The sequence below is a fragment of the Sinocyclocheilus grahami genome, unplaced genomic scaffold (genome assembly GCF_001515645.1).
Source record: "Sinocyclocheilus grahami isolate Dianchi unplaced genomic scaffold, SAMN03320097.WGS_v1.1 scaffold86.1, whole genome shotgun sequence".
NCBI lineage: Eukaryota > Metazoa > Chordata > Actinopteri > Cypriniformes > Cyprinidae > Sinocyclocheilus > Sinocyclocheilus grahami.
The window spans coordinates 2,279,907-2,307,406 of record NW_015505265.1 but is presented as its reverse complement, the minus strand read 5'-3'; the positions used below and the strand labels follow the sequence as shown (position 1 = coordinate 2,307,406).

Genomic DNA, 27,500 nt, shown 5'->3' with positions numbered 1-27,500 from the left:
CCGAAATTTTCTTACGCATTTTTTTTTCGTATTCGTAATCGTTTCCTATCAAAATGCTTGCTACGGATGCGAAAACGCAGAAAATCAAACCTGATTTAATTTTTTTTATAACAGATGAAAGTTTCGGAGGCAGTGTGTAAACATGATTAACACAATGTGAGGTCATATTTATTTTTTTAATGTGCAAAAATTTCAGATGAGAATTTCGTACTCAGTGTGCAAAGACCTTAAGTCTGAATTCAGATTTTTTTTTTTTCAGATTTTGCAGTTTTCACTGTACCGTTACAGATGCTTTGGCAAGGGGACGTGATAAAACAGAGTCGGCAATGGGAGAATGAGTCGAGAGACATCCTTCTTATGCCAATTGTGAATGACACGAGACTGCTGCATCATACGGGTTAGCCCTACCCACAAATCCCATCACTCCAAAATCAAGCTTCATACAGCCATTAAATACGACTGGCTGTGACTGCATTCCGTGGCACAGCATTTTTGCATTCACTGTGAACAGATAAATTGTTTATCATTGAGATCTTACTGCATCGCATCTCGTTTGGAGTGTAATTTTATTCTTCATTATAAAAGAATAAAGTTTGTTTTCCTTTCATCACAATGTAATTACTTTCTCTACTGTGAAAGTAGTTTTGTTAACATAACCAAGGTTGCACGGAAGGGTAAAATAATAAGTGGTTATGTTAAAATGTAAATAATTAATATGTGGAATGTGTTTATTTTCACAAATAAAATTGTATCTCAGATACAGGAAAATCCCTGCTTTATTTCCCTAAAATATTCAGTTTTATGTCACATTAGAGAAGTTAAAGAAACGCCATGGTTTAGAGCATCAATTATACAAATAAGAAAATAGTGATGAATACTGTTCCATATGGACAGTCTGGCTTTAAAAGAGTCATAAATAATGCTTAAACGTTTAGACCGCATGTAGTAAATGATGCAGGAAACCATCGCAACATCTAACAAGCATAATTGGCAATAGTGCAGAACTCTGATGCAGTCTACTGTGAGGGTCAATTAGTCAGCTTTTAATTACACTCTCTAGCCTCTGGTCTCTCATACAGACACACACACACACACACACACACACACACACACACAATTAAATGCCCCACTCATGTCCATTCTGAAAAGCAAAAGCACTTTTTTTTTACCTTCGGTTTTGATTAGACATCAAAGTGTCTTTGCAAACTGTGGAACAAGATCAGTGGGTGTCATATTCAGTTAACTGCAAAGTATTAAGGATAACTTACCAACTTTGACATGACCAAAGCAGAAAATACATCCATCGGCTCCATTAACCACTGATTGAATAACTTCAGCCACTGTCCCTGAGCAAACTTCAGCCTGTGGAAAACAATAAAATACTCATAACTTGGCTGGTATTATAATAAGTTAACACAAGCATTATAGCAAGTCAGCTATATGAATAAAGTCAATGGGTACAAAATACTTATACATACATATATTTAGAGTAATATTCATTTTTTCACATTTTGTAATGTTGCTGCCTTATGTTAAACTGCTTTAAATTACTTTTTAGTAATTTAGTAGTATAGTATGATCATAGGTGTTTATCTAGGCCAGCTTGTTCTGTCTTTGAATCATAACGGGCTGGGTAACTTACTCCTTACTCGAAATAAGTACATTGCATAAGTATTGCATAACTAAATATTTTGCTGAAGCACCTTTAAAGTCTCAAGTCTTTTTTTTTGTTTGATGCGACAAACTTTGATCATCATCATTTTGCAGTTAACTGCTATTCTTCTTACCTCTTCACCTCTCAAGCTCTGTCAGCTTGGATGGGAGAAAATGCAAATTTTCAAGCTTCTCCAGAATTATTTGATTGGGTTCTAGCTTAGGCTATGGCTGGGCCACTCAGGGACATTCACACAGTTGTCTATAAGCCACTCTTGCTGTGTGCTTAGGTTAATTGTCCTGTTGGAAGGTGAACCTTCTGCCCAGTCTGAGGTTCTGAATGCTCTGGACTGGGTTTTCATCAATATTTTGGTGCATTGAGCTTATCTTCTACTCTGACGAGTCCCTCTGTCCCTGCCACTGCAAAACAGCCCCACAGTATGAGGCTGCTACCAGCACACTTTACTTTTGGGGTGGTACTCTTCAGGTGATGAGCAGTGCCTGGTTTCCTTCAAACATGATGCTTGGAATTGAGGGTCATCAGACCAGAGACTCTTGTTTCTCAGAGTCTGAGAGTCCTTTAGGTGTGTTATACAAAATCCAAGTGTGTTTTCATGTGTCTTCACTGAGGAGAAGATTGAGTCTGGCCACTCCGACATAAAGCCCAGATCGGTGGAGTGTTGCAGTGATATTTGTCCTTCTATAGATTTCTCTCATCTGCATATATGATCATGGAGCTCAACTAGGGTAACCATCAGGTTCTTGGTCACCACTCTAACCAAGACCCTTCTCCGTCAATTGCTCAGTTTGGCCAGGAGGCCAGCTCTAGGAAGAGTCCTGGTTGCTTCAAACTTCTTCCATTAAGGGTAACAGAGACTACATGCTTATGTGACCCTTCAAAGAAGCAGATTTTGAAAGAAGCAGGGCTTGGTTTTTGCTCTAATATGCATTATCAGCTGTTGGACCTTTTATTAAGATGTGTGTGCCTTTCCAAATCATACCCATTCAATTGAATTTGCCACAGGTTAACTTCACTCGAAGTGTAGCAACATCTACAAGCAATATGAATGCTCCTGAGCTAAATTTCAACTGTCCCAGTATGAATACTTATGCAATAGAATCATTTAAGTTTTTTATTTTTAATAAATTCGCAAAGATGTTAAAAACTATTTTTTTGCTTTACCATTATGGTGTATGGAGTGTAGATTGATGTGGGAAAAAAAAGCTATTTAAAGCAGTTTAGCATAAGGCAGCAACTTAACAAAATGTGAAAAAAATGAAGGGGTATGTATATTTTTGCAAGGCACTGTATATATAAACATATATGCTAAAAAAGCAAAAACCATGTAGACATCCAAGATGCTTTTAAAATGTACTATGTTGCAGTTCCCAATACAGTATGTAAATAAAGTATATTTACGTTTTTAAAGGGCACTATTCTGTACTGAGGAAAACATTTTTATTTTTTTTCCAAAGTCTAAACAACTGTGCACACCAAAGTCTTAATAAGATTTTTATTATTTTTTAACATTCAGTTTCGCTGGGAAATGTAACCAAATCTTTTTTGGCAAAGTAGACAGTACCTAATCTTTTCTTTGATCCGGTGATCATTGATTTATTCACTAGCAAAAGAAAACCACAGAAAGCACCAACAAGGCAGATCCTCATCACAGATTCATCAGACATGGGGGTTTTACACCGGCTGCACTGTGTGGCCATAATGCTACAATCTGTTCCACTAGCCCCAGTCCCTGGAGACAATTTGGGATTGCAGCAATTTCCTCCCATACATCATAACACACACACATTCTTACAAAAAACAGAACAACAGCTCAGTGCTTTGCTAACAAATATGTCCCTGCAGTCCCACACACACAGTAGATTTGGAGGATTTACAGTTACATCAATTCACTGGCACTGAGCACTGAGACCTAAAAGCCTTCTGCTGGCCATGAGTAAAGGAACTCCTAATTGATAAGCTCCATAGATCTTGTCTTGTGCATGCAAGTTCTTCAACTGAAAATTCTATTACAGTTCGGTTCCTAAGCAAAGTAAATGACTTTGCTGTCCACTGTCCACATATGGAGCTGCATGCAGCTGAAAATGCAGCCTCAAAAGTGAATGATTTGGAACATTATAGGCAGCAACTCAAATAGTTTCTATAACAGTGTTTGTTGTTAACAACATGATACTTCATTAAGCATATAGCTAACACAAATAGGCTACTGTGTAAAATAGAAATTGTTTAATTAGATTGAACTATTTTTATCAATGTTTTTGGTACAGAATGAAATACTGAAGTACTGACAATCAACATTTCTCTTCACATCTGAACCACTTTTTTTTTTTACTATACTTGTCACAGAGCATACCTTAACCCCAATGCATACTTTGTTTTCCAACGTACACAAATTTCAGATGACCAAAACTAGTATATTAAGAGGCGTATAGCCAGATTTTCCAATAACAACAAAGATGCCTGTGTTGACAAACGTTTCTCTTTACAAAAATTAACCAATGTGTTATTGTAGTAAAAGTGTAGTAACCATGTTTTTTGACTTATTGACCATTTGTATAACCACAGTTTTACTACAAATACCATGGTTAAACGATGGTTATTGTAGCACAATCATGGGTAATATGTGTTTACCATGGTTTATTTGTGTTTATCATGGTTTAACTATGGTTCTTTGGTTTTATTTGTAGTAAAACCATGGTTAATATTCAGAAGGGTTGTGTGAGGGGAATTAAGATATACTTGCAACTCAAGTACAAAGACATTTTATCAGTCATAACTTGGACAAGGCTGAAACGTTTTATTGATGTGTTCTACTGACAATGTCAAATAAAGTATATTTGATTGGTTGTGAATTAGGATTTATACTTTGGGATTTTAAAATTTGGCCAAAATTATTTATCTAAGACCTATGGTATCTTAGAAGACACCACAATGCCCATGCTTATCTTTGCTTAAGACATATTTATAAGCAGAAACTTACAGCCCCGGTTTCACAGACAAAGCTTAAGACTAGTCCCAGACTAAAACGTAAGTCTGGGCTGTTTCAACTGAAAGAAGCTTGCACTGATTGAACTTAAAATATATTAGTGCCTCTGTTTTGTCTCAAGATGCACACCAGTAATGTTTTTTTTCTAAGGCACGTTTGTAAAATTACTTAAATGTCCTAACTGGACTATGGCCTAATCCTGGCTTAGTCTAAACCCTGTCTGTGAAACCAGGCCACAATATCTGGCTTTTCTTATGGTTCTTTACATAAGTACTTCAAGTGACAACCTTATTACTCTTGAAGTAGCATATCTAAATTGTTCACACTTAATCATCTTCAAGTTGATCAGTCTCCTAAAGTTCCTCTTCCCTATTTGTGTCCATTTGTTAGCCACTTATCTTAAGATGGATGCCTCTGCAGCTTTGGAGGACAGATAATGAACTGTGAATGAGCTGCTAAATATGCGAGTCTGGAATTCAAACTATTTTCTATACTTAAAGAAACAGCTGTTGGGCTCATACTTTGAAGAACGGTGGTGTCCCAAAACAGGCCTTTTTACATTAAGCCCCTTGCCCTGCAAAAAATGTGTGCGTGTGCTTCTCAAATATCTTTTTGACACTAACAAAATATTTTCACTTCAAACCTCAAAAGCAAATGCCAACAAAATGATAACATCTTCACAGCGGCTCTTACTTGAGAGGCATCTTGGGAAAAAACAGTGTCAAAGGCAAACATCTTTGGGGCGGGCAGCACTGCTCGTCTATGCACTGAGGTGGGCTGTGTGTTGAGTGAGGGATCGTAGAGGGTCAGTTGTTTCTTACGAGTGTCCACCTTCAGGAAGGACAGGGACTCGGATGAATCCACAATCCCCAGTGATGGACAGATCCGCATCATCACTTTGACCTGGAACAAAAATAAAAAAATGCTTTTGAAGCAGAAACAGAAGCAGATAATTCCATTGACACTGTAATATAACACTGTAGGTGACATAAAGTGATTGATACATCGATGACAAGAAAGAGTTTACATGATTCCAGAGGGAAAACAGTTTAAAACACATGCCGAATTCTTGGAATGTAATCTTTGCATTCATGTTGGTTTCATATAGTTTTGTGAGCCACAACTCTCAAAATTATTTTTATAATGCATCTGCCAAATTTATACATGTAAATGTAATGTACAATGTAATTTGGTGTAACCATGAAGTAAACATTACATATTTACCTTGTGTAACCATGTAAGTGAACAATGTATTAATAATTGATAAAAAATTTATTTTTGGTAAGTCATACCACATGACATTTTACAACCTGCACTAACATAACCTTGTTATAAAAAAGTCAAAATATTTTGACATTTCATGTTTTTTCCCCACAAATGTTGGTTTCACCACATGACTTTGACTTGAGGAAAAGTATTCCAAATATTAATAAACCCCCCCCAAAACGTATAATAAAGTAATAAAATTATACCGAAATTCAAGCGTTTTCTTTTTAAGATATTCATTTGTATTAATTTTTCCTCCTCCTTCAATATGTTATCAGGACAGTTGTATTAATCTGTTATTTCCCTCAAAAAATAATAGAATGAATTTTAATTGAGAAATTTAAAACGTGCTAATCACAGAAGAGGTGTTTTTAAGATGTATAAAAACGTTCTGACATTGTCAAGGAAAAAAAAAAAACTTTATTGGGCCACACACACACACACACACACACACACACACACACACACACACAAATGTGAGCCAAAATCATCACAATTAAAAGAACCAAAGACTTAAACTACTTCAGTCTGTGTGCATTGAATTTATTTAATACACGAGTTTCACAATTTGAGTTTAATTACTGAAATAAATTAACTTTTCCACGACATTCTAATTTATTGAGATGCACCTGTATGTGCCAGTTGGCTATAGTCTTTTCGGTGTAATAATGCACACATTTTGCACAACTTTTGGGGCCTTCGTAAAGAATCCATTCAAACTTGCATGTCACTACTGGTCATGAGACACGTGAGAACCAATGACATCAAACTGACATCGGTAATGACATGTGAATGGGATTTCAGAGCTCCACTAGAGCTAATTTCAGCTTGTTCCTCATACAAATATAATGCATGGTTTCTGAAGATTTGGAATAGAGTGCAAGAGTCATAAGATCCCCTTTGATGTTGTTTTTGTCCATTTTTGGAGCGTGACAGCCGCTGGAATTACAGCACATGTCTTGCATCCTTTTGGACAATTTGGTCATTGTGCAAACAAAATGGTTACAGACGGCTGGGCCATTATTCTAATGCCCATTGCTTTTTATAGTTCTCCCAAAAGCTGCCAACAACTGGAGCCCATTCAGGCAGCATCAGATGCGTGTTTGCAGTTGTAGGAAGAGGAAGCTCATTAGTGAGGCTGGGATGTAATGAGTCCATTTTCAGTGGGTACTTATCAATCATTTCAGCGGGCTACAGCTTCTGGCATGATGTTCTACAATCATCTCTCAGAGCAGGTGGCATCTAATCTGGAGCAAATCCTCTCCATCACTATATATATACTGTAATACGGTGCTAAAGACAAACCCTCTGGACAATGAGAAGCGGTGGTGTGTAGATGCTAAAAAACTTGCCACTCTTGGCCACGATCCCAATCAGAGATCCCAAATGTACAATCTGTTCATAATCAGCAAAATAACCGTCACTTTCTATTTGGGTTCGACTGGATAATGGATACGGAATATTGCAAAAAACTAATGGTGAGAATTCCTAATCAACAACCTTAATTCTACAATCATCTCTCAGAGCAGGTGGCATCTAATCTGGAGCAAATCCTCTCCATCACTATATATATACTGTAATACGGTGCTAAAGACAAACCCTCTGGACAATGAGAAGCGGTGGTGTGTAGATGCTAAAAAACTTGCCACTCTTGGCCACGATCCCAATCAGAGATCCCAAATGTACAATCTGTTCATAATCAGCAAAATAACCGTCACTTTCTATTTGGGTTCGACTGGATAATGGATACGGAATATTGCAAAAATTCTGCAAAAAACTAATGGTGAGAATTCCTAATCAGCAACCTTAACAATTCATCTCCTCCGCATCACCCTGGTGCCATTTTGGAGAGTATCCACTGGACGTAAACAGCGTATGCTGTTCTGTGTTTAGATCTCCTTGCTATGTTTCTGGACTTGGGAACAATTCAGTTGTGTTGCTGTCTATGCAGGTTCAGACAGCTCTCAGATTCTATCAAAAATATCTTAATTTGTGTTCCGAAGATGAACGAAGGTCTTACGGGTTTGAAACAGCATGAGGGGGAGTAATTAATGACAGAATTTTCATTTTTGGGTGAACTAACCCTGTAAGTTAAAAGAAAAAAGCGTTTGTCATAGTACACTGATGTGGTGCGGTGGGTGCCTGACCTTGCCCATGCCAGGGTTCTCCTTGGCCTTTGACCCCGCCCTGAGCAGACATGGTGGAGCAGGTGGAGGTGAAAACTGAAGGACAGCACTAAAGTTAGTGGGGTAGATGGAGGGCTCCTGGGAGTATACCAGTGGCGGCTGCTGCTTCTTCCGTTTGGATGACAGATTCAGCTTCTGAGCAGCCCTGAGACAACAGACAAAAATAAAACACAGATTGAAAGTTTATAATATTGAGTCAAATGTACGCAAGATTTTTTTTTTTGTAGGTATTTTGTATTTTTGTATTACTTTCGTTCTCTTTTTTTTTTTTTTTGAAAAACACATTATCATACAACTCACACCAGAACCATACTCACGATAACCTGTGTTTACACAATAAAATACCTATTCAGCAACTAATCCAGTCCTGATGAACTAAGGGATGGTTGAAACCAAAATCCTATATTACGACATGAGTAATTTTTTTATCAAGGTGACGATATATATCATAATACAGCTATTTTTGTTGTAAATAAGGTCTTTATGATATCAAAATGTTTGATACCATAGAAATGTCATAATTGTTGTCACCAGTGTCAATAGCACAGAAAATTAATACTACCCTGAATGAAAAATATAAAATATATTCTTCACTGTGTAAGTTAAATATATATATATATATATGATTTAATCTTCTTATTAAATTTACAAAAGTGATTTAGTCAAAAGTAGTGAGATTTTCACTCTTTTGTTGTTTAAAACAGCTTTTGCTGACAGACAGCAGGAATATTAGACTGCTGTCACTTTAAGAGTTGCTCAGATCCAATATACTGCTACGTGTTTTCTTTCTCAGCTGTTTGCTTGCAAACTATACGTTTTCTTGACCACGTAGCACAGCAACGTCACATGAGTGTGTAACCATGATAAAATATAACCATGATAAAATCTTTACCGATTGACAAATTTCTACAAGTTAATTGTGTCTCCCGGTATATCATCCACGCCTAGATACTACCCTGAATGAAAAATATAAAATATATTCTTCACTGTGTAAGTTAAATATATATATATATATATGATTTAATCTTCTTATTAAATTTACAAAAGTGATTTAGTCAAAAGTAGTGAGATTTTCACTCTTTTGTTGTTTAAAACAGCTTTTGCTGACAGACAGCAGGAATATTAGACTGCTGTCACTTTAAGAGCTGCTCAGATCCAATATACTGCTACGTGTTTTCTTTCTCAGCTGTTTGCTTGCAAACTATACGTTTTCTTGACCACGTAGCACAGCAACGTCACATGAGTGTGTAACCATGATAAAATATAACCATGATAAAATCTTTACTGATTGACAAATTTCTACAAGTTAATTGTGTCTACCGGTATATCATCCACGCCTAGATGAACTCATGACTCAGGTTATCCAATCATAACAGAGGTAATTTACATACATAAGTCTTAAAGATACAGTGGCAACAACAGTTTGTTCAATTCTAATGGGTCGGGCAAAGGGTGGAAAACACTCATGAAAAATAACATTTTGGTGTTCTTTGGAGACTTCATTTATGAAAAATATAATATATGCTACAAAGGTGTGGAATGAGGTATTTTTAGCATTAAAAACAAAGGTTCATCGAAGCAGTCGACTGAAATCTCTCAATTCCAGTTGCTCTGTCAAAGGGGGTTCCATTAAAATCAAGCCAAATCACTTTGACACCACAGTGAAAAGTGATTTTCCAAGGAACCCTACATGTTTTAAGAATATTCTTTTTTCACTCAGACAGAGGGGTGTATGTCCGAAATTCATTTTTGGTCTTTTCCTGATTGATTTAATGGTAGAGCTTGACATTTACAACTCAATGCTATAAAATCAGACCTGAAAGGTCAAAAGCCCCCTATCACACTGCCAAAGTAAACACAGACCAACTCGCTCTTTCTCCACAGGCTGCCTTCCCCCTCTTTATTTCACAACTAAATAGGAACACTGTGCTCAGAAACCCTTGAAAAATGTCCTCTAAAAATGTAAAACTGGGTCTAATGGGGGTCAGGCCTGTAGTTAGCCCTAACATTAGCCATTTGCTAAGTCTGGCTTTACAGTGACCCAGTTACAGTCTGGAAATTAATCTAAAAATCTATGTGAGATGTCACTACTGGATTCCAGAAACAGTAGATGAAGTGGTAATAATGGCAGGTTCAAGACCTTTACCCAAGTAGCAGCTACCTTCCCAACAAGCTACATCATAAGACTGAACTCTACAATTGTTCTGGTGATCGAATGAACCTATGAGTAAAATCACAGCATGAGAGGAACAAATGAGTGTAAGTGAGGGAAACTGAAAGATAGGGAGTGAGAGAGAGAAAAACCAAAGGCTATCAAGTGACGTTTTGGGGCTTAGCTCACATTAAGATACGTATTAAGGCTGTTCTCTTGGGCTAAAGTGTAACAGTGGAGAACTAACTAAAAGAAAGCTGTCCGCAGCAGTCTTTAACTATGACCGACTGATCACACTAAATGCAGCAATAATCAAAAGTGAAGTACACTGAAAATCACACTCTGAACAATACTTAAACGCTAAGAGCACACATTACAGTAGCACATTGGATCTCCAATGTAATTGCCATGCCACTCTTCCTTTTTTATCCCTTACACACAGTTTGGAGAGCATTTTTTTTAAAGAAGAGTAGAATAACATATCAGGTAATATGTGACTACATAATGTTACCTTGGTGAATTACACTCTTTTTTAGGAAAGGTTCACATTTATTGACTTTATAAAATGTGGTGTAACTATCAAGTAAAAGGTAAGTTCCTTATGTTACACATTACACATTTTAAACAATATTTTTAAAACTGTTTTAAAGAAAAAAATAAGGTAGAAAAGCACTTTTTTAAAAAATATCATGAATTATTAATTTATAAAGATAAGTATGTTCTGGTATGAATGACATTTTACAACCTGAAATAACCTGAACTAATGTCAAATATTCTTTTATTCTATTTTTAAAAGACGTACTGACCTTGACACAGATATTACCTGCTTTTTTCCCTGCAATGTTTCTGCATTATGCATGTTGCACTGCATGAATTTATTGGTAAATAAATAAATATATATTTTTAATTGTATTAATATATACTACAACTATTTATTACATTAATTTCAAAGATGCAAGTGTCACATGGTTAAACCATTGTTTATAGAGATTGCCCATACAATGATGCTGTCAATTATTCCTACAATGCAAAATTGATGGATTTAGAATTTCAGAAATGATGGAATAATTGTGTGTTAATAATGTTTGTATAACCTGTGATAAGATCAAATCAAATGAAAGTCAGGAGATGGGAAAGCAAAGGAGAACAAGTGGGAGTCAGTAAAAGCTGGGCATTGTGGAGTGTGCTTTTGACAATAAATGCCTGTCTTGTCTTTTTTTTCTGAGACACACAAGCACTGATCATAAGTGTAGGCACCAGCCCTATGGATGTTCATGTGTGTGTTCCTCAATATGTCTGGCAATTCTACACCCTTTTTTTCTCTACCCCTCTCTGCATCACTCCATACATCTAGAAGTAACAACCCCTCCCTTCCTCTTTTCTCTCCCTCCATTTTCTCCGCCCCACCCCTCTTTTCTCTAGCTCCGTTCGGCCCTCCGCGTCAGCCCAAGAGCGCACTCAGAGAACAAACCGCTGGCTGATGAAATAATTATAACATCCAGGAGGAATACAGGAGCAGCCCCTCCCTGGGGAACCGTCGGCCCACAAGAGGATGCAAGTGTGTGTGTGTGAGTGTGTGTGTGTGTGTGTGTGTACAAACAGATGAAGAGGATTGAAGAAATGTGAGTGATGCATTCAGAAAGCATTATGAGTGAAAGACAGAAAAACATAAAGCAATAGACAGAGAGAGAGAGAGAGAGAGAGAGTGAATCAGACAAATCAAGTTTTTGTGTGTGATCAAGTGTGTGATGTTATATACATATATTTATCTTGTAAAATTATCTTTAAGAATGTAAAAAAAATCACTATAAATATTAGAAATAAAAAAAGAATACTGAACTGAATTTCTTATGGCAAAATAAAAAAAAAGAAAATAAATGTATTTATGTTTAAAAAATGTAGAATACTACAAGATGACATTTATAATCAGTTTGACCAGAAATGTGAAGTAGTATATTATGAAGATATTATGAAATAATAGCTATAAAAGAAAAGAAAAGAAAAGAAAAGAAAAAATGTTTTCTTTAAATTGATCTAGTAATCTGTTTCAAAACGATAACAAATAAATATAATTATTTGTTTATTTATGTATTCGTTTATTTATTTATTTTAAATAAATAAATAAATACATTCTTATAAAAATTTACTTTAGGGATTTTTCATTGAAAATATATTTTTATAACGCATAAACAGAAAGAATATTATTTTCTATATTCAATCAAAAATGCAACTGATAAGTTGGGGAGGTTTGAGATTAAATGCTTGAACAGTAATAAAGCAATTCATGAATCCACAACAACAGCTCAAGCATTCTCAGCACGCACACCTGTACACTAATGCTGAAATTAATTGCCTGTTGAAGCACTCATGCTCTCTCACTCCCTCTCTCTTTCATTCTCTCCATCTCCTCGAAAAACCCCCCCCGGCTCAGTTCATGAATGGAGATCGGCTATAAAGCACATGTCCATGTGCTTGCACTTTCTACTTGTCCACCTGCTCAAACTTATTGCAGCACGCACACGCTACGCTAAACAAACATGCTTTGACATGTTCCACAGTCAAGGAGCAATCATATCCCAAGTATGTAAAAACAATCAGACAGCAGCCTTTGTAGAGTTTGGCAGGTAAGCTCAGAGGACGGAGAAAGAATTCCTGGCGTTAAGACGGGTGTGTTGCAACTGACATCTATGGGTCAAAACCCACTGCACCCACACACACACACACACATAGAGAAAAAGCTTTAAAAGTACTCACACTTCTTTCCAATCCATCATCTAACGTATTCACAACTCCTAGCCAGAACGAGGCAGGCGGGACGCAAAAAAACGGTACTGTCTGTGTGTCCATACCCACATTTTGCCATCAAAAAAGAGTGATTTAAAAACAAACTAGTTAAAAAGTCACTGCAAGTGCTTCTCCGGTAACCACTGCCCATTCTCACTGCACAAACATCTGCAGATGATGGAAGTTTAATGTCATTACAATTATATCCAGAACTTTTCTTCTTCACATTCACGTTTGAATTCCTCTTTGCACCATCCAGCCAGCACCAAACCACTAGTACTTCTCTCTGCCTTTAATGCTCTCTCTCTCCCTGGACCAGTCTGTGTCAGTTAGTCCATTTCTTGTGTCAGGCATCCTGGTCCTTTTTGTCATCTGTCCCTCTTTTTATCCGTCTCGCAGAGGAGAGGGGCTGGAATCCAGCAGTCGGGATTCGCCTCTTGCTGCCGGAGGAGTGCTGGCAGCTTCCCTGCACTCAAACACACGCGCACGATTCCTCCCTCTCTCTTTCTTTACACGGTCCAGCCCCTTTTCACTCCCCACGGCCAGAAAAGCTCGCTCTCTCTCACTCACCCTCACACACACACACATGCCCCTTACTACATGAATTCTTCATGTGTGAAGGGTCTCTTTTTTATTCTACCCCAGACTTCAAACAGATTTGCTTAGTATGTGCTACATGCCTGTCTGTTTGTCTATGTGTGTGTGTGTGTGTGTGTGTATATCTGCTTTAGGTGTTTTGTATGTCTGTGGAGAAGAGTGTGTGTGTTGTTTTATGTGTTTAAAAATATACTGTATATATTTTTTTCTGGTAAATAAATAAATAAATATTCCTTGCTTTGATATTCAGATATTATTATTGGGTTGATTGATTGATTGATGTATGTATCTATTTACAGTGCATAATGTGTGTGTGTGTGTGTGTGTGTGCGCGCGCGTGTGTGTGCGTGCTTTAGGTGTGTTTCATGTGTGTGGAGGGAAGTGTGTGTTGTCTTACGTGTTTACTTAAAAAATTTATAAAATTTTTTTTTACTTTCCATGAATTGTTCTGCAATGTAGAATGAATGAATGAATGAATGAATAATCCTTGCTTTGGGGACATTAAAATATTATTATTGGAATTTATTGATTGATTGATTGGTTGATTAACTGATTGATTGATTGATTTTTATTTATTTATTGCCAGCGCATGTGTGTGTGTGCATGTTTATGTGGTTTATGAGGACACAAATTTTTATAATAACATGGGTATGACATAGGTATTACAACGAGAAGGTGATTTATGAGGACATTTTCAGTGTCCCCGTAATTCAAAAGGCTTATAAATAAAAATCTAAAAATGCAGAAAGTTTCCTGTGAGGGGTAGGTTTAGGGGTAGGGTTGGTGTAGGGCAATATAATATATGGTTTTTACAGTATAAAACCCATTACGCCTATGGAGAGTCCCCATAAACCATAAAAACAAACATCTGTGTGTGTGTGTGTGTGTGTGTGTGTGTGTGCGTGCTTTAAAAAAAGATATGTGCATATTTTTTTATTTTCTTAAAATATCTTTCTTTATCTTTCTTTAGTCATCTTGAAAATAAATAAACAAATAAATAAATACCTTGCTTTAGGGATATTCTGATATTTTAACTGGGAAACCTTTTTTTGACCATGCATAATATGTTTGTTTGACGTACGTACTTAAACAAGAAAATCAATAAAAGCAGTGGGAATTTTTTTTTTTTAAAGTGTGAGTTGTGTGACGCTAGGGTGTTGCTATGCATTTGTGAGTGACATGTTTGATTGGTTAGAACCGTAATAGCACACTTCTCTTCAACAAGCTGCACAATTTGAGGTATCATTCACGTCTATACCATAAACAATATGGGTGGAGTTACATGCTGAAGGTTAATACTGAGCGTTAGGGTTTTGTTCAAATTAGCCTCAGCGAGCGCCGCTAACAAAAGAAAAATACAGGGTGCGAGGAAGGGTGTTTGTCCATGTCCTGCACCTGTGTCTTCTGTGTGTGCTGAAAATCTCATTAAATGTTTGCATTGTGACAAACATAATTGCTCTGACTGGTGGGATAAAAGCTGTTAATTATCGCAGACGTGAAATAAGCACACAGCATATGCTAGGTGTGGCGTTGCATAGTGTCTGTTCAGGTGTAGAGAAAATCAAACATCTATGGGCGACCACCACTTTAAAATCATTTTCCAGACACATACGGTGCTTAGAGATGCCCTTGGCCTGTGGGTAAGGGCAAGATGGGGGGAAAGCAGCAGCTGGAACAAGACTAAGCTCTTTATGTGAGAGATCTATTCCCTAAACTGCTAATTTGATCTGAGGAGCAGGAGTGAGACAGAGAAAGAGAGAAAAGGAGAGAGAATGTTTGCGCGAGACTCTTTTTCTGTCGGTTTGCAGCACGGCTCACACACCAGTACCCCCCTAACACACTGCCCTACATATCAACACAGAGCTCAGACTCCCACTGCCGCCCACCACTAACCAAGAGACGGGCACAATCAAAGCTCCCTAGGAGCACAGACTAGATGATTGAAATTATGTACTCTGATAACGCTTTAAAAGGAAAATCCATCTTGCTGGAAATCTTCTTGGAAAAAATTATTTGACATGAAAAAAAAAACAGCTGAGAGAGGCCAACAAAAGGACTGATTTGTAAGATGAAAGACAATACTAAATTGTATAAAATGTTCCCACTCTAATTAATCATAAATGACCATTACAATGTTCTGAACACCTTATTTTTCTCTTAATTAAAATAAAATGAAGTTGTACATTAAATAAATAACTATTTTTTTAAACTCTGCATTCCATGTACATAATACATACATAATACATTAACCACATTGTATTTTCACTATACAAATGTATTGCAAAGCAGCTTCACAGACAATTTACATTACATTTAGGAATAGCTTATCAGTGATGGTTTTTTATAATTGCTTATCCCAACTGCAGTTTGACTGATATTACTTGTAATGCACAATAAAAAATAAATAAAAAACATGATTTCTGAAAATAAATAAAAATGGGAGTTATCTGTTTTTGCAAATGAACTCTTCAAATATTGAATTGCTTACAACAAATGAGCAATATAATAAAATAAATAAAAAAATCACATAGGTTTAAACTTAGAACAAAAATAAAATCATGATAATCAGAGAAAACTACAAGTCTACGTTAAGGATAAATGGGTAAATAAATAAATAACCCATACTGTGCCAACAAAAGGACTGATTTGTAAGATGAAAGACAATACTAAATTGTATAAAATGTTCCCACTCTAATTAATCATAAATGACCATTACAATGTTCTGAACACCTTATTTTTCTCTTAATTAAAATAAAATGAAGTTGTACATTAAATAAATAACTATTTTTTTAAACTCTGCATTCCATGTACATAATACATACATAATACATTAACCACATTGTATTTTCACTATACAAATGTATTGCAAAGCAGCTTCACAGACAATTTACATTACATTTAGGAATAGCTTATCAGTGATGGTTTTTTATAATTGCTTATTGAAATGTAATAAAATATTTTTTTTAAAAATCAAATATGTTTAAACTTTAAAAAACATTTTAATTAATTCATTAATTCATGAATTAATTTTTTGAAAAAAATATAGAAAAATATATGCAATAAAATGAGTTAATTTGCAAAAACCGATAAACGCCACTTAAAAAAAAAAAAAAAGAGCTGAGTGCCATGCGTTATTCTCCACAATATAGCGCGATCTGAACCCTAAACACGTTTTGTCAAAAAAGATGGTTTTGTCCACTTTCAAGGCATCGCGAGTTCACGTTTTACTGCAGAACCCGACAAGCGCCCTTGTTGTTTTTGAACAGAAGTCGATAAGTCCATTTTAGCGAATCAGCGCGCTGTATTCGGGTCAGGTGACAAGGCTACTTTCACTTTGAAAAGACATGCTAGCAGAGAGGAGTTTCGTCAAAGCTGACAAAAAGTGATCGAGGATGGATAATTTCGACGAACTTGATGAACCTGCGATATCTTCTTCAGGGCGTAAAATGAAAATAAAAGCTGTTTTCAAGGAACCTTGCAAAGGAAGCACATTATAATGGTGAGGGAAAAGCTAGGTGTATTGCGTGTAATCACATCCATACAGTCTATGATCACAACAACAACATTTGTCAGGCATCTACATTGTCATCTGAAATGAATGTTTTTGTTTAAATGAAACATGAGATGTGGAGTTATCTGCTTTTGCCAAAAACGACTGTTGGAGTTATCTGCTTTTGCTACAAAACAAACTTTTGATATATATAAAAAACATACTTTCAATGAGCTTGAATTTTATAAGTTACCTGTATGTTTTAAAGTTATTATTACTTAATCAAAACAACCCAACTGCAGTTTGACTGATATTACTTGTAATGCACAATAAAAAGTAAATAAAAAACATGATTTCTGAAAATAAATAAAAATGGGAGTTATCTGTTTTTGCAAATGAACTCTTCAAATATTGAATTGCTTACAACAAATGAGCAATATAATAAAATATAAATAAAAAAATCACATAGGTTTAAACTTAGAACAAAAATAAAATCATGATAATCAGAGAAAACTACAAGTCTACGTTAAGGATAAATGGGTAAATAAATAAATAACCCATACTGTTTTTTATCTTTATTCGAATGAACCAATATTTATAAGTGATGACAGTACGCTTTTTATTATTTATTTATTTTTATCTGACATGAAATAACATTAGGTGTTGTCCCACTATTCAAGAATCAGTGAAAGACAAGATCAATCATTTTCTCCAGCTCTCCTCAACAAACATCACAGAAAACATGTACACATGGCTAAAATAAATGGCATACATGGTTGTCAAGCGATATAAAAGGTGCTGTGAGCTTTTGTTGAAATCAGAATGAATTTGAGTGTGTGTGTGTGCATAGGGCTGGGGGCTGAGGAAGGGGAATTTGAGTGTGTGTGGATGTGTGAACCAATGCATGTATCATGCCTGGCTTGCTTATCTACTGTTGTAAGAGCCAAACCATTTGGCTTGTTGTCAATAATCTTTGCAGGCAGCCTTCTCTGTCTTTCATCTTTTGTCAAATTAGAAAGAGGAATTCCTCAAGCCGACTGAGTCATTAGCCTGTAGAGCCATTAGCTTGTTGTAAGGATTTCTGCCGGTCTTTCTCTTCGTCCAGATATAGCCTTTGTAGCTAATTGCCACGTTGGCCCTATTTACCATCATTGACATTTCTTTTATAGTAACAAGGTCTTGACAAAGGATAACAAAGCTACGGACACTATGGATCACCGTGAGTGATATCAGACTACATTATTAACGTTTCCATTCCCGTATCTCAAACTATCATCCATCACTGTAAGATCAGCAGGTTGTTTACGACAAACAAATGTGTTTTTTTTATCCTTTTATGGATGCGATGACTTTTCAAACTACAAACAAATCTAAAAGTATGGCATAAAATGCTCTGGAATAAATAATGATGTTTTTAATAGCTATCAATGTGAAGAAATAATCAAATAGTACGTTTATGGTTTGAACATTCAATGAGAAACAACATCAGCTACATCAATTTTCCAATTTAGGATGATCTACATTATGAAATTAGAGCCAAAACATATCAAGTATGTTGATTTGTATTGGAAAAACAAAAACAATATCCAGTAGAACTGGCCATAGTAAGTCTCTTATACCAATGAAGGTACATTAAGTCCTTAATTACTTACTAAAGTAATGAATGTGCCAGTCAAGGCTTAACTTCTTCCAGTGATTAAGCCATTATGACATAATGGGCATCGAAAGATGATGTCATAGTCTTTCACCCACATCCACTGTCCTGAAACAAGATTTAGTAGTCAGGTCAAAAGGCTAAGAGAGAGCTTTCAGCATCCAACAAGATTCATCAAGCTATTGCAACAGTTTGCTGTACAGTAAGAGGGTTTGCTTTTGTACGTTGAGTTGACAATTATATATGTTAACACACCCACAGTTCATTCCAAACTACTTATGACTTTATTGCAAAAGTAAGATGTTTAGCAGAAAGTTCAAGCTGCTTTTTCCCATACAATGAAAGAGAATGGTGAACACGGTTGTCTCAGGTTCCCATCTACTTAGGGTGACCATTTGGGCCATTTTTACGGGACGTGTCCTTGTCAGGATTTCTATATTGCCTAAAATATCCAGGTTTTGGCTGTTTGCACTGTGCAGATCGATCGTTGTATGACATTCACGAGAGCTGTAGAGAGCAGACAGCTCCTTATGCTTTCGAATCGCTCTTGCAGCACTTTGGTGAAGCACCGCTTCAAGTCGAACGAACGAACAAGCACGTGCGCGTATTTGCATCGCTTTGACCGTTCTCTGTAGATCTCACCTTCTTACGCGCCATGATTGGTCGATTGTATATAATACCTGCATGTTATTGGTCATTGAGGCTAAGAGAGAGCTTTCAGCATCCAACAAGATTCATCAAGCTATTGCAACAGTTTGCTGTACAGTAAGAGGGTTTGCTTTTGTACGTTGAGTTGACAATTATATATGTTAACACACCCACAGTTCATTCCAAACTACTTATGACTTTATTGCAAAAGTAAGATGTTTAGCAGAAAGTTCAAGCTGCTTTTTCCCATACAATGAAAGAGAATGGTGAACACGGTTGTCTCAGGTTCCCATCTACTTAGGGTGACCATTTGGGCCATTTTTACGGGACGTGTCCTTGTCAGGATTTCTATATTGCCTAAAATATCCAGGTTTTGGCTGTTTGCACTGTGCAGATCGATCGTTGTATGACATTCACGAGAGCTGTAGAGAGCAGAGCAGACAGCTCCTTATGCTTTCGAATCGCTCTTGCAGCACTTTGGTGAAGCACCGCTTCAAGTCGAACGAACGAACGAACAAGCACGTGCGCGTATTTGCATCGCTTTGACCGTTCTCTGTAGATCTCACCTTCTTACGCGCCATGATTGGTCGATTGTATATAATACCTGCATGTTATTGGTCATTGATTGGTCTACTTTGGATGTTTTAAGCAATAAAAAAATCCTGTCCAGGACGTGTCCCATATGAACGGCACATATGTCCACCCTACATCTACTTCCATTACAAGGTAAAAAAAAAGAAGCAAGGACATTCAACATATACATTGCATTACATGCAAGAAAGGCAGTGTTAGACAAGACAAAGGAATGTACATTTTTAGGTGTACTGTTCCATTAAAAGTAGCCTACTTTCTTAAATCAACACATCTATTTCTCTCGTAGTTTCTTTAACATTTACCTAATACTAAATGGCTACTGTTTAAAAGTTTCTCCTAGCCATAATAAGAACCATAGATGCAACATAAGACATGTGAGACAGGATTTCTTTAAATAACCAAAGACATATGGAGTTGGCTGTACAGTAACCAGGAGTCTTAAAGTTTCTTTCCCACGGAAGTTTGAAACGGTGTTGTGACAGAATGAAATCCAGAAAGAGTATGTGAGAAAGTGATGTTGGTCCACAGCTGGACACTGACTGAAATGATCAATCACTTGAATATCATTCTTAATACCTTCTGCAACATACTTTCTCACAGTATACTTTAGTGCTACAGGGTCTGATCACAAGTGCAAAGCAAAAATCTCAATCTACAGGAGGTATTAATTACAAAAGTGAGAAAAGTATCATCTAAATCATTCACTGGAATAATTAGAAGGGCAGTTCAGATATTATTTTGTTGTAAGCAGCGGGAAAAGGGGGGCCACTCTCAACATCCATTACTAAACACTTCCTTCAAGCACTTCTGACCTGAGGTGTCAGTCACCCGGTAATATTATTCCTTATTAAAAACGGAGTGTACAAGAGAGTACGCTGTGTGATATCTGTAAAATTGGAGCATTATGTCAATACGGAAATCACCACAGGGCAGCTTTGGCTGTTCATTGAGCTACTACTGTAAAATATAGCCTAATCATAATGTAGTGTAACTCATAATAACCATAAGTCATTGAGATGTGTAAAGTAATGGGCTACTGCATACTGCATATTACAATTGTGTAAATGAGACCAGATGTGATGTAGAGTTCCTTAGTCCCCCTTGTGGAGAGAATTTATGTTATAAAAACTGGCCAGGTCACAGTTATTAAACATTTAGAATTATTAATTATTTTTAGAAACTAAAAAAAAACTATAGAAACTATTATCTGTGGTAACTGACAGCATGCTAAAATGTTGTCCATAGATATTAATTTAAATAAATAAATAACAGCTTTTAATATTTCCAACACATGTACCAGGAAGATTAAAAATAATCATGATAATAATCCACACAATCCAAAAACATCCAAAGAGGCATAAAAAAAACAGAAGAGCGTGAAAAATCAAGAAAAGTGGAGACAAAGAACAAGGTGGAAGGAGAATAAAAAGCATAAAATTGAATCAAATGTGTGGAGAGCGAGGGACACAAATATATGGAGAGACAGAAGGAGAGAGGAAGGCGGGGGTAGGTTGAGTATGAGACACAGAGGTGAAAAACCAGAGAGCCAAAAATCAGAAAATGAGATGGAAATTAAAAAAGAAAGAGGGTGAGGACCTCCCGAGAGTGAAGAGAGAAGGAACACGTCCAGAAAGTGAGAGAGAAAGAGTGTCATCTCAAAAGGTAGATAGTGAGAGTACTCGAGTGATCAGTTTGGTCTTTGTATTTTGGCTGGGAGCCAGGCAGCGGTTGTCGGTTGTGAACGGAGGTAAATCATTTTGAGCCTGAGAGTAGCACATTGAAAAATGATCGGCTCAGCTAGGGATTGTCTCGTTCCCTCAGTGAGCCCAGGGTGGAAATCCCCAGCCAGACCCAAATAAATTAAGCAGTCTGAATCTAAATGGAAAATGTTCTAATTAAAAAGAAAAAACGGAGAAGAAAATCCCCAAGAATTACTGTACTGGGAAATGCTGTGATTCTTTAGACTATGTTTATATGCAAAGTAATTGCATGAACTTTTACAATGCATGCATTTAAAAGTGCAAATTTCCACACCAAATAGCTGGCTGACTTGTTCAGATTTCTTTTAAAAGCATTAAAATATGTTGCAAATAGTTTGAAAGCTCTGCACACTCTGGGCTTTTCTCAAATTAACTTCCTGAGGTGCATCATTGGATGTTTTTTTAAACTGTATTGAAGGAGTGCTGGCATTGTAAACCACTTTTCCTAAACAAACCCTAAGCTGTTTTGCTCATCTTCGTTGGTCTCCCAGCCTGGTCAGGCTGCACTGTTGACTGGTTCCAGATGGGTTTTGGGCACTTTTCAGTAGGTCAGGCAATGAGACCAGCTGGCCACACGGATAAACATCAGCTTAACTAGGTAAGCCCAGCTAACCAACACCAGCTGGAGTAAGTGAGGTCTTTTTTTTTTTTAAGCAGAGCCCAACTCTGGTTATTTATTTTATGTTTTTCCCCAAGAAGTTCATACATATAAAACAAAACTAACATCTAAAAAATTAATTTCAAGCATTTAAGTCAAGGCTCTTCAGCTCCAGTCCTGGAGAGCCACTGTCATGCAGACTTTAGTACCAATCCCAATTTAACCCACCTGTTTCTAATTTGCAAGTAATTTTGAACACCTTGATTAGCTTGTTCAATGTGTTTGGTCAGGACAGTGGTGTCCAATCCTGCTCCTGAAGGGTCACTTTCCAGCGTAATTTAGCTCCTACACACCTGCCTAATGATCATGAAGACCTAAATTAACTGGTTCAGGGGAATTTAATTAGGATTGGACCTAACCTCTGCAGGACAGTGGTCCTCCAGAAGCAGGACTGGTCAACTCCTGGTTTAGGGTTAAGCCGAAAATATACTTCTCTTGTCTGCATTCCCTCCGTCTCATGGACAGTTTGCATGACGTAATTTTCAGTATTAGTACAGTTTGCTGATGTTTGCAGAAGCAGCACATGTGTGAGTGATTTGAGCAACAAAAGTCTACCAGATCCTCTAGTTCCAAATGCATCCTTCTGGTCTCACAGCCAAAAGAGAAGACTTTCAAAGGCTTGCAGATTTAACTGTGCATGAGAGTGAAGTACAACCAAAGCCTTTAGAGCAGGGCTGTCCAAACCTGTTCCTGGAGGACCACTGTCCTGCAGAGTTTAGCTCCAACCCCAATTTAAAACACTTTAACCAACTAATACAAGGTCTTCAGACCTTCTAAAAACTTTGAAAGTTGGAATTGGTTGGAGCTACACTCTGCAGGACATTGGCCCTTCAGGACTATAGTTAAAAAGAGCCTTGATTCAAAAACATTAGCCTTTTGGTCAAAAGGTTTCTACGATCAAAAGAAAGTCAGTTAAGTCCAAGTTTTTAAATTGTACTCTACAGGAGGGTCTATTTAGCAAACATTCTCTATTTATTAAGTGTTTGTTGTGGGTTTGCGGCCTATTGTGCATTTACTAGTATGCTTGGCTAGCAGCTAGGTGCTAACGCTTCAGTTCCTGCTTCCTGTGCTAGCTAATAAAACAGTAAAATAAAAATCAAAGTACCACCAAACCTGTCCACAATGTCAAGCCTACCACCTCCAAGAATACCAACAGCAAAGAAAAGTGAGCATGATTCTGTTAACAGTGCATGAAAAAGGGCTGCAAAAGCATTTTCAAGAGGTGGTGAGCGAGTAAACGAGAAAAGCATTGTTGTCTTTTTGCTGTTCCTAAATTACCCCCTCAATGGCATCTATGAAGAGACAGGATGTGCAGTTAATCCAGGCTTGGCTTGTTGTGGCTTAGCCACGGTGGGAGAAGCCATAAACATGGCCAGGGTTTTTTGTTATTTAATGAGTTGCAGCGTTCAAACCCGAGCCCCTGGGGTAAAGCTCTGGAAAGCCACAAAATGAAGATAGTAATGGGGTTGTCATATTTTTTTTGAAGATGCTCTCTTGTTATTCATGTGAGGTGTAGACTGGTTGCTCTCCCAGAGTTTGTTTAAAAAGCACAGCAAGCTAACGTTTAAGGAAGATCAATTCCATTTCAGCAGAAAACTGACAGATAACCAAAACTCACGTCTCTCTCGCACACTCCCTCTCCCTGTTTACAAAGATTACCATCTACTTTCATCTCATCCGTGATACATCTCTCTATCTCTTCCCTCTGCACCGCTGGGATTTGTTCTACAGGTAGGCAACCCACAGCATCGGGTTTCACTAAAAGGGTGTTGAGGAAAAGGAATTTAATTACAGGACAATTGCGTGGAACAGGATAATCCTGTCCCCAGACGCTACAAAAAAGTGCAACCCAAGTTAGGAAGGTGTCGGTGAAACTAGCTGACACCACAAGGTCCGATCAGACGCCTGGCATGCTCTTGACCAGGACCTTCCTTAAACTATGCTTACGTGATTATGAAGTTTCAGCCTTTTCAGACACAAAATTAATTACAAATTATGGTCACTTTGCCCATTAGGTACAAACAGAAGCTTTTCAACGTAGGGTGGCCGAGCCTTGCAGATAGGGAAAGAGGACAAAAAGAGCATCCTACCGCTCCACCTCGCCTCGGCACTCATTCATTAATCATTGTCTGGCAGGAAGGACACCTAACGCTTATTTATTTGCACACTTTCACTCAGAGGCTATTACAACAAACAACCCCAGTGGCTGCTGGGAATATTTGCGCATGATTAATCAGAGATGGCCTGGAACAACAGGGTAGGAGATGAAGAGGGGAAAGAGAAAAAGAATGTGACCAGGGAAAGGGTAGTGGACAGAGGAAAAACAGATGTGCTGGAAAAAAGGTTGGGGGATGAAGGATGTCTTTGGGTTGTCATAAGATCATTTTGGTAATATTGAAGCAAGAGGAAGTTTAGGTAAAAATTTGAGTTGACAGTCAAGTAAAATATTTATATACATTAAGTGCACACAAAATAATAAAAAAAAAAATACGTTTTCAAACATGCAAATTGCCCATTCTAATATATAAAAATAAATAAATACATATATTTTTTTAAATCACTGGAAATACAAACAGAACTGAATGAAAAAAATGAAGAGGAAAAAAATCCTTTTGAATCCTTTCGAAAACTTTTGTGTGCACTGCTACAAATTATGGTCACTTTGCCCATTAGGTACAAACAGAAGCTTTTCAACGTAGGGTGGTCGAGCCTTGCAGATAGGGAAAGAGGACAAAAAGAGCATCCTACCGCTCCACCTCGCCTCGGCACTCATTCATTAATCATTGTCTGGCAGGAAGGACACCTAACGCTTATTTATTTGCACACTTTCACTCAGAGGCTATTACAACAAACAACCCCAGTGGCTGCTGGGAATATTTGCGCATGATTAATCAGAGATGGCCTGGAACAACAGGGTAGGAGATGAAGAGGGGAAAGAGAAAAATAATGTGACCAGGGAAAGGGTAGTGGACAGAGGAAAAACAGATGTGCTGGAAAAAAGGTTGGGGGATGAAGGATGTCTTTGGGTTGTCATAAGATCATTTTGGTAATATTGAAGCAAGAGGAAGTTTAGGTAAAAATTAGAGTTGACAGTCAAGTAAAATATTTATATACATTAAGTGCACACAAAATAATACAAAAAAAAATAAGTTTTCAAACATGCAAATTGCCCATTCTAATATATCAAAATAAATAAATACATATATTTTTTTAAATCACTGGAAATACAAACAGAACTGAATGAAAAAAATGAAGAGGAAAAAAATCCTTTTGAATCCTTTCGAAAACTTTTGTGTGCACTGCAGCTCAAATTGGGTTTTGATAAGTTTTTAGAAATCACATGGAAGGGAAAGAAACAGCTATAAATGTCAAACTGAAATAATGTCAAACTGAAATGTAAACAAAAACTTTTATTTTGGATGCGATTAATCGCGATTAATCATTTGACAGCACTAATATATATATATATATATATATATATCTCAAGTTGTTAACAATTATTTCATTATATATTGAAATAATTGTCAACGACATGACTTTGACAACCATAGTCAAAATTATGTAGGTAAAGACACAAGGTACCAAGGGAAATCAACATCCATCTGTGCTATTTGCCTCCCATCCAAAAATGCAATAAATATGTCAATAGTCTTTATTGACTAATGATCACGTTGTCATAGACAGAAAGATGTATGTTCCCCTAACCATACAGGATGAGACAGATTACAGTTACCGGGTTCATAAGACTAATAACATCATTCAAATGACATTCATCCACCAGTGTATGAGAAGATTATTACATTCAGTGGTGACCTTCACACTGCAATATAATCATTACCACTGCAATGTGCATAGATGTGCTCTTACACGGCAGGAATGCTATCAATCCATTCGATGTGACGCATTCTCACAGCTTATAGTCTTGCTACGGACAAAAACCAAGAACCATGCCATTAAGAAACCCATAGGTTATAGCAATAACCCAGACTATGTCCATTAATAACAGCCCTACGTATAAGCTTTTACGAGCGCCCTCTGGTGCTATTGCAGGAATTCAGGGTTTGGGTACTAGCAACTTAATACTGAAAATAGAGAGAGTGAGACAGCGCTAATGGGATTCTCAGCTCTCTGCAACAGGCTCTCTCACATGCTGGGTCATGAACTGATTACAGGCTGTAATCCACTCCATTTCAGACAATCTGCATGCAGAGTAACTTTCAACAAATAAAAACAGCAGATAAACTCGCTCTCGGTTTCTCATTTCCACCCCACCCCACTCTTTACCACAAACCTTCACTGCCTCAATGTGCTGTGAAAACAATGTTATATCCTTTAAAATAATCATTAACATTCTATGAACCAAAACTGAGAAACTTCAAACTACTGAGATTAGTTTTACAGACCACTTACCTGAACAATTTTGTGGGCTACATACAGCACGCAGTCAACGTATGGCTACCCTTATGAAAATTAACCATGGTTTTACTACAAATAAAACAAACAAACAAGCAAAAAACATGGTTACTATAGTTAAACTATGGTAACTACAAATTAACCATGGTTTTGCTACACTAACCATAGTATTTGCAGTAAAACTGTGGTTATACAAAAGGTAATCAATACACCAAAAACGTCCCAGGTTACGTATGTAACCATGGTTCCCCGAGGGAACGAGATGCTGCGTCGGAAAACGCTAGGGGAATGCCTTCAGCGATACCAAGCTCTGAATCATATGTGTAATCAGTCGAACGACGGGCGAGACATCCGCGGCGGGTGACGTCATGACCAGGAAGCTTTAAAAGCACGTGAGGTGCCGCCGGCGCTAGCTTCTTAGGAGTGAAGCAAGCTCTAGTAGGGATGCCGGAAGTATGGCCTTGTGACACAGCGTCTCGTTCCCTCGGGGAACCATGGTTGCATACGTATCCTGGGACGTTCCCCTTCGGGAACTCGAGCTGCGTCGGAAAACGCTAGGGGAACGAGATGTCCACGCCGCCAGACTTGCAAATCCCTGCCTGGTGTGAAAGGGCACGGCTATGGCAAGAGAACAGAGGGG

At 37.3% G+C, this 27,500-nt stretch overlaps 1 protein-coding gene across 1 annotated transcript in view; it reads right to left on the bottom strand.

Annotated features, from left to right (window-relative positions):
- The window catches only part of LOC107586892 (kinesin-like protein KIF26A), a 115,806-nt gene that overhangs the window by 19,923 nt on the left and 68,383 nt on the right, over positions 1–27,500 (bottom strand). The window contains exons 5-7 of the mRNA XM_016274439.1: positions 8,072–8,255; positions 5,352–5,561; positions 1,269–1,362 (exon numbers count right to left, since the gene is read on the bottom strand). Coding sequence (XP_016129925.1) covers positions 1,269–1,362; positions 5,352–5,561; positions 8,072–8,255 — 488 coding nt within the window. The remainder of the gene's footprint in view (positions 1–1,268; positions 1,363–5,351; positions 5,562–8,071; positions 8,256–27,500) is intronic.